General features: G+C 41.0%; 1 protein-coding gene across 1 annotated transcript in view; it reads left to right on the forward strand.

Annotated features, from left to right (window-relative positions):
• Positions 1-553: 553 nt before the first annotated feature.
• CNKSR2 (connector enhancer of kinase suppressor of Ras 2) overlaps positions 554-12,667 on the forward strand; it is a 219,863-nt gene continuing 207,749 nt past the window's right edge. Inside the window, exon 1 of the mRNA XM_067289740.1 lies at positions 554-617. Coding sequence (XP_067145841.1) covers positions 554-617 — 64 coding nt within the window. The remainder of the gene's footprint in view (positions 618-12,667) is intronic.

Here is a 12,667-nt window from a genome sequence, read left to right on the forward strand (position 1 = left end):
TGCGGTCCCTCCGCCCTCTCCGCGGCAGGCACCTTGCGACTCCTCCCGCCTCCCCCTTCCCCCCGCCCGGGGCGGCCTTCGGGTGTCGCTTTCCATTGCACTTGGAGATATTTTCGGGTGGCAGGAGCCGCCTCGTCATTTCCGCCAGGAGAAAAAGCCACACGCGCGGGAGCCGCGGCCGGGAGAGGCGCGGGAGCCGCCGGGCTGAGCCGCCGCCGCCGCCGGGGCCGGGAGCCGCCGCCGCCGCCCGTGGCTCCGCGGGGGCGGGAGGCGTCGGAGCGTGCAGCCGCCTCCTCCCCCCCCGCCTCCTCCCCTCCGAGCCGGCAACATGAACTGAAATCCCCAGAGACGCACAGAGGCGGCGAGCGAGCGGCGCGGCGCGGCGCGGAGGCAAGCGGGGATTTAGCGGCTTTCTGCTCCCCTCGGCCGGCGGGCTCGGCAGCGGGGAAGCCTCGCGGCTCGGCGGAGAGCGGCCCCGAGGCGCCCCCGGCCGCGGCCCGGCCGGGCCCCGCCTGGCCCCCCGCGCAGCGCCGCGCCGCGCCGCGCAGCCCCCATGGCGCTCATTATGGAGCCCGTGAGCAAGTGGTCGCCGAGCCAAGTCGTCGACTGGATGAAAGGTGAGCGGCGCTGCGCCGTGCCCCTCCCGCGTCCCCCCTCTGCAGGTGCGGGCAGCTCCGCGGCGCCCTCCGCGACGGCCCCCCCTCCCCGGCACCGCCGTCTCCCCGCGCATTTTGTCTGTTTTTTGGGGGGGAGGGGGGAGGGAGGCCGTCGGGTCCGTGCCGCCGAGGCGGGGCGAGGCGAGGGGAGCGGCGCCCGGCGCAGCCTGCGCGGAAGCGCGGAGCGGGGCGCGGGGGCGGCTGGCGACCCCCGACGGCCGGAGGGGCCGGGGGAGACCCCCGATGGGGGGGGTCTGCGGGCGGCAGCCGCGGTGTGGAAGCGGGGCCGGTTCCCCCCCCCAAAAAAAAAGCGAGGGAGCGCGCGGGCTGCCCCTGGCGCAGTGGCTCCCCAAATAAAAGTTTAAGGCTGCTGTGTGCGGGGGGTGCGGAGGGCGCTGCTTTCCGCGCGTGGCCCCGGCTCTGCCGTGCGGGGGCGGCGGTGTGAAGCCGGGGGGTGCGAACCGGGGGGGCCGGAGCCTTTGGGGGCGCCCGGAGCGGCCTTTCCGCCCCCGCCTGCGGAGCGCAGCAGCCAGGGCCCTGCCCTGAAACGAGCTCCTTGTGCCGGATATTCCTGTGCCAGCTCCCTTCCCTCTGCCGCCGGCACCTAAGGATGGCCAGGCTCCGGTTCCCGTACCGTGCAAGTCACGACTTAACGAGCCGTTATTTACATTAAACTGGAAACGTGTATTGCACTGGCGTTTACTGATACCGCTTCTCCGCCTTCTCCTGGTTCCTCACCTGTCCTCTTCTCCCTTCCCCCAAATAAAGCCCAAGGAGAATAAAATTTAGACTTTGGGGAATATTTTCGTGTTGTTCTGTAGACACAGGCATGGCTTTAAAACTGTAATTTAAAAAGTTTTTTTTTTATTACCTCTAATCTAGGCTGCAGCTGTGTTTTGAATAAATCGCCATCTAGTATTATGTATCTTTTTATAAAGATAGAATGACCGGATGGTTACAACTTTTGAACAACTGCTACATTGTGGGAGTTCTTTACAACATGCTGCATGCTACTAATGTGACAGTTTCATCATCCTTAAAATTTCAGGCATATAGCATATGTTTTCAGTTATTCCATCCTGACATTTATAGCCATCATGTTATAATTATGTTCGGTAACATATAGAGTTTTGCTGCTTCTGAAGCACTCTCAATCCATAGAATTTTTTAAAAAATAATGTGATGGTTCATCGTCTAAGAAATTGGCAAATATTAATTAAAAAACTACAGATGATCAGTATTAAAATCAAGCCACTTTCAGCGTTAGAATGTTTTATTACAGCTATTTAATTTTGAACATTTTTACTTCTAAAAAAAGATTGTGTAGGAGTTATTTCAAATTGATGTCTGACATACCTCCCCCATATTTCAGGCATGCAGAAAACTAATGAATTTGCAGATACTGCATTTTTAAAACCCTTCAAAAATGTAATAAATCAAATATTTTTCATAAATGACAACTGGAATATATTATGTACTCTCTTTGATATATTGCATCAATATAAAATCAATTATTTAAAAACAACAGGCTTGCTAGATAAAATACTGTATTAAAATCATGAGGCTGTTTAACTCTTTGTAATTGGAAGCCTGTAGATCCACAGACCTGTAGATCTGTTTTTAAAAATAATTATCTGAACTTTAGGAAAAATAAATTATTGCAACGACTCCTAAGTTTTTGGTTACAAAGCTTGCTTTCAAATGTTTAAACTGTCTGTTTTGGTGAGAATGCTCAATTGCTTCTCTGAACTACTTCCATTCTTACTGAGCAAACAAGTATATACTGTTTCAAGCCTTCATTGCTTGATTTTATATTCTGAATTGCAGATGAAACTTCATTTAGGATGACAGGCAAAGAGCTAAAGCACCTGCCTTTGACTAGGACTGTTCAAGGACAAACATCTATCTAGCTAATATAGCTTCAAAAATTGAGCCTAGAAATTAGTAAGATCAGCAGGGGTGTGCAGGTCTTGTTCTACCTGATGGATAATAACTTGCAAAGTTTGGTAGGAAGGGCTGTAGTGAACAGGGGCAACTTTATTTTCCTTGCTTTTTGTTTGAAGTATTGCAGAACATTGATCTTGAAATCCGTGAAAAAAGAAGGTTTTTCCACTGCTTTAAACACACTATTTCCCCAAAACTGCATTACAGAAAGTCTCAAAAATAGCTAATGTGTGTTTTAAATTGTAAGATGTATCCAAGATGGATAAATGAGTAAAACATGAATATATCTTTCTCATGAAAACTTTGGGGTGAGTGCATTAGTGGTCTTTGCATTAATGGAAGTCAATCCTCATTTGCATAAATTACATTAAACTGCTAGAATATTTTGCTAAGTTACTGGGGTTATTTTACTGAATTTTAAATGCTGAACTTGGTTTTAACCTCTTATTTAAAATAAGTGCTATATTATGTAATACATCTGGTAAGAGTAGCTCTTTAAAGGCATTCTTCAGAACAAATTGCAATGTTCAAAGCAAAGTCTTTTCTGAAAAAGGAAAATCCTACTGTTCAACATTGTTTACAGTTATCTGAAAGTAAGCGGAAATGAAACACTTTAGATTTTATTGCTCTCAGTGTTTTTGTGATGGTCTTGCTGGTATGACCTGAACGTTTGCAATAAAAGGCCCTGTCTGGAATTCTTTATTTAGGTGAAAGAGCCATTACATCAGTGGCATTTTGTTCGGCACAATGATAAAGCACTGGGCCTAATATTAAAGATGTGTGGAACGAAGATGGAAAAGCTTTCCAACTTGAAAGTGTTATGTAAAAGTGCTGAGCTCCCAGTTGGATGTCTGGCTAAGGAGCAGGCTCAAGACCCATGGGTATTCGTTGAGTAGAGTCTCTCAAATAGATTTTAATTTCTTAGTTGCTTAATATACACAGTTGGTCTATGAATCCTTAATAGTGTATGGACTCTTAACTCTGCTCATATACAGAGATGTGCATGGAGTTGGTTTGGCAAATAAGTGGCTGTCTAAATTTTTATCTATGAAAATCTATACAATAAGAAGTTCTGGACTAAAGCATCCAATCTTAATCAAAAATTTATAATTGAAAATGATAAAAAAAACAGAGCCTGTGTCAGCAGATGAATTTTTGTATACTTTAAAGTGAACCCACCTACAGTGAATTAACTGTCATAGAGCTGAAAAGCAATTGGATTAGCTCTTCTCTCCCATGGGATTGCATATTGTATGTGGAGGATAAAATGAATACTGAGGTGGATTCAAACTGTGTATTATTTTGCTTTTTGTATATTTAGCACTAATTTTAAGGGCCCTGCATGGATCAGTGAGCTGAAACTATGTCAATCAACTCCTCTGCCTTTCCTTTTGAGGACATATGTGGATTCCACTGCAGTGCTGTAAGGTGCTGACACATTGCACAGGCGATCACCGTCGAACATCATGGCTTTCGCTGCCTTATGTAGGGAACATGTCAGATATGTTTCACATTTCTGAGGTCCTCAGAAAACTCAAAAGCAAGACACACAATTAAGTGTGTCCTGGTGTTTGGAAAGTAATTGAGTCTTGTATTTTTAAATTCCTTTTTTTTTCTTTTTTGAGTTATTTATAAGGGTTGCAGTTTGATAAGGGCTTGATACTTTTAACAATATTCAAGTTTTAGTTCAGTGCCATTCTCACAATGGCAGAGTCTGGTAAAAAATGTAGTCCACCTGGAAAAATCTAAATTACTTTATCTAATGAAGCTTAAATATTTGTTTTCCGTTTGCTAAATGGCACTTCATAGAGCAAATGTTTAATGGCTGTTATGGCAGTCATTGAAGAAGCTGAAATCTGAGGCATGGAATTGCTCTAAAGGCTTCTAATACTAAGGAATGTGGGCTTTTTACCTATATAAAGCCTGTTCACTGGCATTTAGAAGGATATATATATTTAGAAGGACTGAGAGAAGAGAATGTGCTAGCAAATTGAAAGCAGAGTGGGAAAGTTGCCTATTTAGCTGATTTAATATTGCGTGGTTTTAAGAACTGAGTTTCTGTCTACTCGTCATGTACAGAGATTCATGTGCATTTTCAGCACAATATATGTTTGCACTGGTGTCATCGTTGGCTGCTGACAACTATGCTCATGTTAGTGTAACTGGCATTACATGTTCTTCTTCAAGAAAGTGCAAGTGCTTGTTGAAATGCTCTGAAATGAAAGGCTCTAACACTTTATAATAATTAAAAAAAAGACGTTGTTATGGGGATCCTTTTACACCTGCTCCTGCTTGTGCAGAGCCCTGTGACTTTGGCGGCAGTACATAGTTCAGGAGCTCCAGCAGGATCTATCAGGTAGCAACAGGGAAGCTCATCAGCGAAGGCACCAAACCCTCTGCAGATCTGGTATCTAGCCGATGGATTGGGGTAAACAACAGTGAGAATGACTGTATTCAGGGTCACTATCAGACCTACTTGCAAAGCTCATTTTTTTGCCTTGGCTTTCTCTAAGTTTCTGTTACCTATAGACTTCAGAAGAGAACTTTTTCTAGGATGGACTGTAGTGCCACAAAAGCATATGAGCATCTAACTTACAGTAGGGAGGAGGTGCACTTGCACATATGCATATGCCTCACTTCAGGCTTTCACATTTATCTTTCTTCTCAGTTTGCAATAATTTATTGAGTTAAGATGCTCTCTTATGCTACTTCTTTTTTTTTTTTGGTGGCTGCCTTTACAAATGTGAGAATTAGAAATAATGTGCAAATAACAGAGTTGTCTCTAGGAAACAAAAGCTGGATATTTAGTAAGTATTAAAAATACTTCTATTCCAAAACTTTTGTTCCTTGTGAAGGTTGTGTAGATGACTGATGAGCTGCAGAATAGTCATCAACTTGACTAGTCATTGCTAAGTGCTATGTATGCAATAGATCAGGTGTTTTACATTTTGTCAGCACAAAACCAGAGATTTTTCCAAGAAAACTGAACTGAAATTCTGCACTATCAGAGGGTACATATAGTACTCCATGAGCTTTTAAGTGATGCTGTTAAACTGAGTTATGGCTCTTACTGTAATACCTAGCAAGAAAAGCTGTGGGTAAAAAAATATGAAATAAGGCCATATTTTGGGCTTAATTACAATGAACTCCTGAAATCTTTTTCATTTATAGCTCATTATTATTCCACTTGTAAGAGAGCAATAAGAATTTCAATAAGATATGTTGGGGGTCTCTTTGGAGGGGGGAGTTTGTACAAAGACTGATAGCCAAGAGCCAAAGCGTACTATTCCAAACTTTTGTTTTAAAGACTCCAGTTGTAAAACCATAGTGTAAGCACCACTGTAAGACATCTCTCTTTAGTTTATTTATTTTTTTCTGTGAATCTCTCTCACTTTTTGTGTACCCGCATGACATCAGGAATTTTAATAGTTTCAATAGCCACCCCATCAGTTACAGTTATCTGTTTTAGAGCATCTCAGTTTCTGATTAAATACTTCAGTAGCATTGCTTATCAGCAGAGAACAAAACTAAAATTGAAACTCAAATGTGACAATGCCTAACAACCCGGGTGTTGCCATAGCAAAGACAATGTTACATAAGCAGCCACTCTGCAAATAATTCATACAGCCAAATTTTAAACATAACATGAAAATTCATTCCTAAATTAATAATCTTTCAGGGAGGGAGCTTTCCTTGATGAGGTGGTCTCACTCATGACCAAAATTAACATGCTAGTTGCGAAGCTCTTTTAACGCTGCCCCTTTACACCTTTATTTTGTTTGAACACATTGTTCTGTTTCTGAAACATCTTTTAGTTTAAATATGGCCTCACAATATGTTTTCTCAAGTGTTTTTCTGCAACACTTCATTGAAGTTCCGTATTCTGATCTTATTCAGATTTATTTGCACACTGCAGTATTAAACCAAGCAATTTAAAAATGCCTTTTCTGGTTAAGGGTTGTCAAGAATTTTTTTGCAGGGCAGAGATATAAACCAGATCACTTTTCAGATGAGAGTTTTGAAATATATATATATGTATTTTTAGAATCTTTGCTGCTAGTTGTCTTTTAGTGGTCTGCTAATAAACCAGGCACTTTTATTTTGTAAAATCCAAACTGACAAATGGTCCAGCCTTTCTGTCTGATCCTCAGAAGTGTAGATAACCATAACTTTACTCTCAGTAAAGTTACTGTAGGATTTGATTATACTGTCTTTCTCAGAGTCACGCAGTAGTATTTGTTACTGATTTCAAAAGGATTAGGACAAAGTTGTTTTCTGAGAAAATTCTTCACGCTTGCATTCAAAGGTATGCAACTAGAAGAAAGAGAAAGTTTGTTCTTCAGATTTCTATTCCATATAGTTGCTGTTTCTTTTGCAAGAAGTTACCATTTCTTAATTAAGTCATAGGATAATGATGTTGATGATCACCATTAATAAATGCTTATCCTTTAGCAGGATAACCTAGTTTTAGAATTCTAGGTCCAAATAAAACAAAATTTTACTAATATCACAGTTGCTGCTTAAATAATTTATTTAACGAAACATAATGCAGTTCAGAAGCTGAATAGTTATTAAGACAAATGCTGTAGAATAAGGATTCCCAGATATCTTATTAAAAAGAAACTACCATTCTGGAAGGGCTGTGTAGCGAAACTATGAAATATCACAGTTTCTCATTGCTCTCTTCCATCTTTTCAGATGCACCTACTTTTTCTAAAAAGACGAAGTATGGATATGGAGATCAGTTGTATTTTTCAAAAAGAAAATGTTTTGAGGCCCAACCTTTGGCCCATGAGATACTCAAAATATAGAGGAAGGCAACTGCCACACGAACCTAACTGCAGCACTGTGCAGGGAGTCTAACTTCTGTGGTTGTGGGACAGCTGGACCGAGCAGGACACTTGCTCTGAGATTTGAAATAGCTGACGGTCCAGCAGCAAGGCTCTGCTTCTCCCAGTAATGCTCTTTTCTTGCAAGTCAAGGGTGAGGTGTGGGAAGACACCAGCGCACCCACGACCTGGAGTGCTATGCAAACATACACTCGTGCATACCTTCCTCCCCCACTGTAGATGAGGGTTAGGAAATGCCTGGGAGAGAAAAGGAATTTTTTCTGGAGGTTTCCAGTGTAGGGAATTATGCAGCAAATTCCCCACCGGCTGTGTATCAAGTCATTTTAAAGTACTGGAGGACTGAAAATCTAGCCCTTTGTGTTCTGCTTAGCTGCCAAATAACGTTATCTTTGAGAAAATAGCTGTGGACATGATCTTGTAGGGTGTTCGGCATTTCCTCCCTCCCCCTCCCCCCCGGTAGAAATTTAGGGCATTTGATACCTCAGATGATGTGTTTAGGAGAGTAATTTTAAAGTGTTTGGTCTTACATGTTTAACATCTGCTACCATACCATACGGTGGGAATTTCCAAGTAAACTGTTAATTAATATATGAGCATACCAAAGCAAGCTGTAATTAAACTGTATTCAACTGAAATACATTATTTTAATAAAGTAGGATGTGAAGTGCTGTAGTTTTGTATTATACCTTTTCTGTTCTGTGAAGAAGAGGGCAAAAACTTGCTGAGAATGAATTGGGTCTTTAAATTAAAGGTTAAAGTAGGTTTTTTAAATAAATGGTTTAAGACTCACATCAGCATCAAACATCCATTGATTTAAATGGAACAGGACCATCTGCTTGGTAATGGTGAATTTTTAGATTGTGAATGCTGCAGAGACCCTGCTGCTAAGGTTTTACTGGAGTCTAGAGTGGCATGTGGGGACCCCATATTTCCATCTGGGAAAGCGAGGACAGAAACCATGGGAGATATGCTGCATGGGTAGCCAGTGCACATACAGTTGAGCCGTGCAAGCATGTGAGTCATTTTCATGTAACTTCAGATGTCAGGCTGATGGGTACTCAGGAATCCCAGAAATGGCCAAAATCACCTTGGGGGAAAAAAAAAAAAAAAAGGATGCAGCCTAAAAACCCAGGTGTGTGGTAGCCCTGTGGGCTTCAAATAAGAGGTCTGGGAACTTCAATCCCTGATCCGGAGGCTGGATGGCACTGGCTGCGTCATGCCTATGCTGCTTGGGCCGGTGCCCCCTGTGGAACAAGCTCATCCAGTGTGATCTGGCTGAAATGGTCTGGAGGAGCACTGGGGTGGGAGCTAATGGCATGCACGAGCTGGAGGTCAGTGCTGGGACCTCCTCTTTGGCCCTCTTCTGGGTAGCAGGACAGGCGTATGCATGGGTCCTGCTGAGCCGCCAGTTAGGTCGCCTCCAAAGGGCTCTTACCTCCTGCAGAGCATGGTCGTTGGCAGTGCAGAAGTTTGTAATAATCCTGTTTTTGTTAAACTGTAAAATTTATTTTTAGTTTGGCCAGATCCACTGATTGCCAATAGCTACATCTGGAAATGACCTATTTTAAAATAGGCTCTTCTTCCCCGGCCTCCCCTCCTTTTCTCTTTTCCTTCTCTCCTCATAATCTTCACACCAGTAAATAGTTGAAGAAGATCTTCTGCTGCACAATGAGGCCAGGCAAATATAGGTGGGACATTTTAGTGTTGTGTGAGTAATTCACTAGGTGGCATTCCTTCCTCTGGGTCAACATGGAAACCTTGCACAGGAATTAAAAGTGAGCAGAGTGTTTTTAGGGAGATGTGAACCTGAAATCTCAAACCCCAGGTGTGGTTGCTGAAGGCCCACTGGCATTCTTCAAAGCAGTAGGAAAGCTAACGCTAGGGCCCTGATTAAATTCCATTTTAAAAATTAAATCTGTGTAACTGGATTTGTCTCATTGGTATGTGAGTGGCATGCGCCTTCCTTACTTCCTTTAATTGGTGCATAGTTTTCTTCATTGCTTTCACACAGTTGATATTTTGGCTAGGTTTCCTACGACTGGCAAGGCAGGGTGCAGTGCTTGCCCTTGTTTTGTTTCAGATTTTCAAGACATAGTGGTGCAGGGGCTGACTGCAAGCAAATCAGAAGTTGCCCTCTGAAGAAATAACTTCCACTGTTGTGTATATACACTTGTTCTGCTTTGTGTAAACACTCTAAAAACCAAGCAAATAGCAAATCTCTTCTTTTCTTAGTCTGAGTGAGCTGCAGGATCCAAAAATACCTTCCTGTGCATGCAGCCCTGGCTGACTACTAGATGACTTGTTTATTGTTCCCTTATTGTCACGGGTAAAGCCCTGGCTCTCCTTGTCTCCAGCTCTCTTAAGAGAGCAAGCATGGCGCTTTTTTCTTTTTTTTGGACTCGTTTTGTTAGAGCTAATCTAAAAAAATTACAGATCTGTTAGTGTGTTTTTATTTTTGTAGTCTGCTTGCTTTTTTGTTTCCAAAACTGTCTGCAAGTACACTGTGATGAAGCATTACTGCTTTTCAGAGAGGTGTTTATTGCCTTGTTCAAATATTGTGGTCATACTGTTGGTTTAATCTTGAATGTGAAGACTTACTGTTTCTTAAATCTGTCTTTGTGCCTTGTAGTACAGTCTTGAATGTTGTGCCCCACAAGTCCTTTTGAAAAGTGTCTGTGATCAGTAATTTCACTGGTGTGTGCTAGTCTTTCAAATCAGACATATTTTTCACTGGTGTGTGCTAGTCTTTCAAATCAGACATATTTTTCATTACTTTAGCCATTATTTTAAACCGTATGGATCTTAGCTGTTTTATGCAGTCTGTGGTCAAAAGCCTATTTCTGGACCCCTGATAATTGAGTCCAAGAGCAGGGTGTAGTGTGAATAATTTGTCATGCTCTGTGTGCAGATTTGAGAGAGAGAGAGAGAGAGAGAGAGGTTCAGCCTGGAAGCATAATCATTGCACACAAGAAATTTCCATTTAAGTGCCAATGTGAACGTTGAAGGAAGGAGGACAGTTTCTCATCAGAAAAATAAAAAAAGTTATGTATAAGACAGAGCTCCTGGATAGCAAACAAAGTCATTTTTTAAAAGGACCAGATACTGCGTAGCTTTCAAAACATTGTTTTAAATGTCTGATTTAGCGACTTACATTACTAGCACAGCATTTGAATGCATGCATGAATTATAGGGGAGCTACCCTAACCAACTCTAGAAAATAAAATGGTACTTATACATAAAACTTCTGTGTTCCTACAATTAGCATGTTTCCTTGTGTTTTTTTTTTGTTTTTTTTTTAAATAAAGAATTTGATGTTCCTGATAATTGTGTTGGCTTACATCAGACAGTTGAACAGTCATGGCAAAGCTAATGAAGGAATTCTATCCATCTCCTTAATGGCAATGTCAGTACTGGAAAATGTTCTTACAAGCATAGCCACCCAAGGTCTTGGGGGAAAAAAGAAAAAAAAAACCCTTTGTGCAAGATAAAACATCAATTTTCTACAAAAATATTCCCCACATATTATTGGGTGTATGTATTATTCACTAGGAGAATAAAAATGAAATTTGTTGTGGAAGGCTAAGGGTAAATTGTCAGTTACTAAAATTTTACAAAGTTAGTGTATAGAAAGCTCACAGATTTTTTGTTTGTTCTGCCTTGGTTGATAAAACCTTTGTCTGTTACTTACTTGGATGTCATTTAGTTTAGTTAGTTCTTCATCCTAACCATTGTCCTTCAGCTCACTGTAAGCCCCACTGAACTACTCCATTATGAATTGGAGGTAACTAATGCTAATGAGATATGAATGAGTGAATCTGAACAGGCTGGGCAATCAGTTACTGCCTCTTCCGTTGGTATCAGATCACAGGATTTTATCAGTTTTCCGACATAGGGGGTGGTGGTATGGAAGTCTGAGCATCCGAATGTGTTGGATTGTGGAACAGGGACTTGAGTTTGGAAAATACTGTGTCCTGAACACTTTTTTTCTTTGCAAGTCAGTGCAAACTCCTGTTTAGAAAAAGGAGTACTGTGTCCATAACAGGATAGCTGAAAATACAACTTCATTGTGTGACATGTTCCTTTAAGGAAACAAAAATTAGCCAAAAATTAGTCTTCTAATTAAAAAAGATAAAGCAGAATAAAAACATTGCTGTCCAGCTCCATATAAAATAAATAAAAAACCCTTACTTTGCAAAACATTTGTTCTTCAGTTGATAATATATTGCAGACTGTGGTGAGAATGGTGACATTTTAGATCCAAATGAAAAATGAACTTGCTCATAACTCTTTAATTACATATGTATGAAATTAGTTGAACTAACAGAGGCAGAATTAAATAACATCTAAGAAATGTAATGTTGTCATTTCCTTAGATTTCCTCACTTTATACATGTTTAGTAATGTGGCCTACCTTTTACAAGATAATTGACTTAAAAGCAGACAGTTCTATTTATCCTTAGAATTAAAACTGTAAATCTTAAGCCTGTACTCTCTCTTATATTGCTCTAAAATACTGAAAGGAATTTCTTGCAGAATACTGTACTGACAAATCTTATAAAATCAAAATTCATCTCATGGATGAGTTAAAATGAGACTGTGACCTCCAAAGGAAAAGATTGATGTGTGTCAGGGTTTAGTTAGAAACAATTTTATTGATTCAAAAACTACAAATAGATCTAATTTGTTTTGGTAAAGAAAATCTTTGAAAGTATTGAGGCAGTTCATAAAGGTGTAGCTCAAAGTTTATGAGTTCAGATATCATGAGTTATGATCTCAGTAATGTAGGATGTCATAGCCTACTTTCTAGAAAGGAAATGGCTGGCAGATTATGGTAATTTTAAAATGAGTAAATAGATGCTGTAGTTTTTTAGTATCATGATTAGGTATTTAAATCGCAAGAGGTCATTTGTTCTTGTTTTACTGCTTACTGTTTTAGGGTTTTGTGTTTCTGTTGTGGGACAGCACAAATCCATTAAAAATCAACCATCATTGTTGAGAAAAATAAATACATGTGTAGACCCTCTAGAAGAATACATCCTTCTTTCATGTGATAAACACCGTAAGGACAATTGACTTGAGCGAACTTTTGATGAATTCCTTTTAATGTTGTTATCACATGACAGATGGGAAGTAAACTAGCTAGGAGTGCAGAGAGGTCGTGTAAGGCCAGCTATAACGAGTTGTCTGCCTGGCTTTTTAGTGTTTTTCTTTTTCTTC

The sequence above is a fragment of the Apteryx mantelli genome, chromosome 1, assembly GCF_036417845.1.
Source record: "Apteryx mantelli isolate bAptMan1 chromosome 1, bAptMan1.hap1, whole genome shotgun sequence".
Lineage (NCBI taxonomy): Eukaryota > Metazoa > Chordata > Aves > Apterygiformes > Apterygidae > Apteryx > Apteryx mantelli.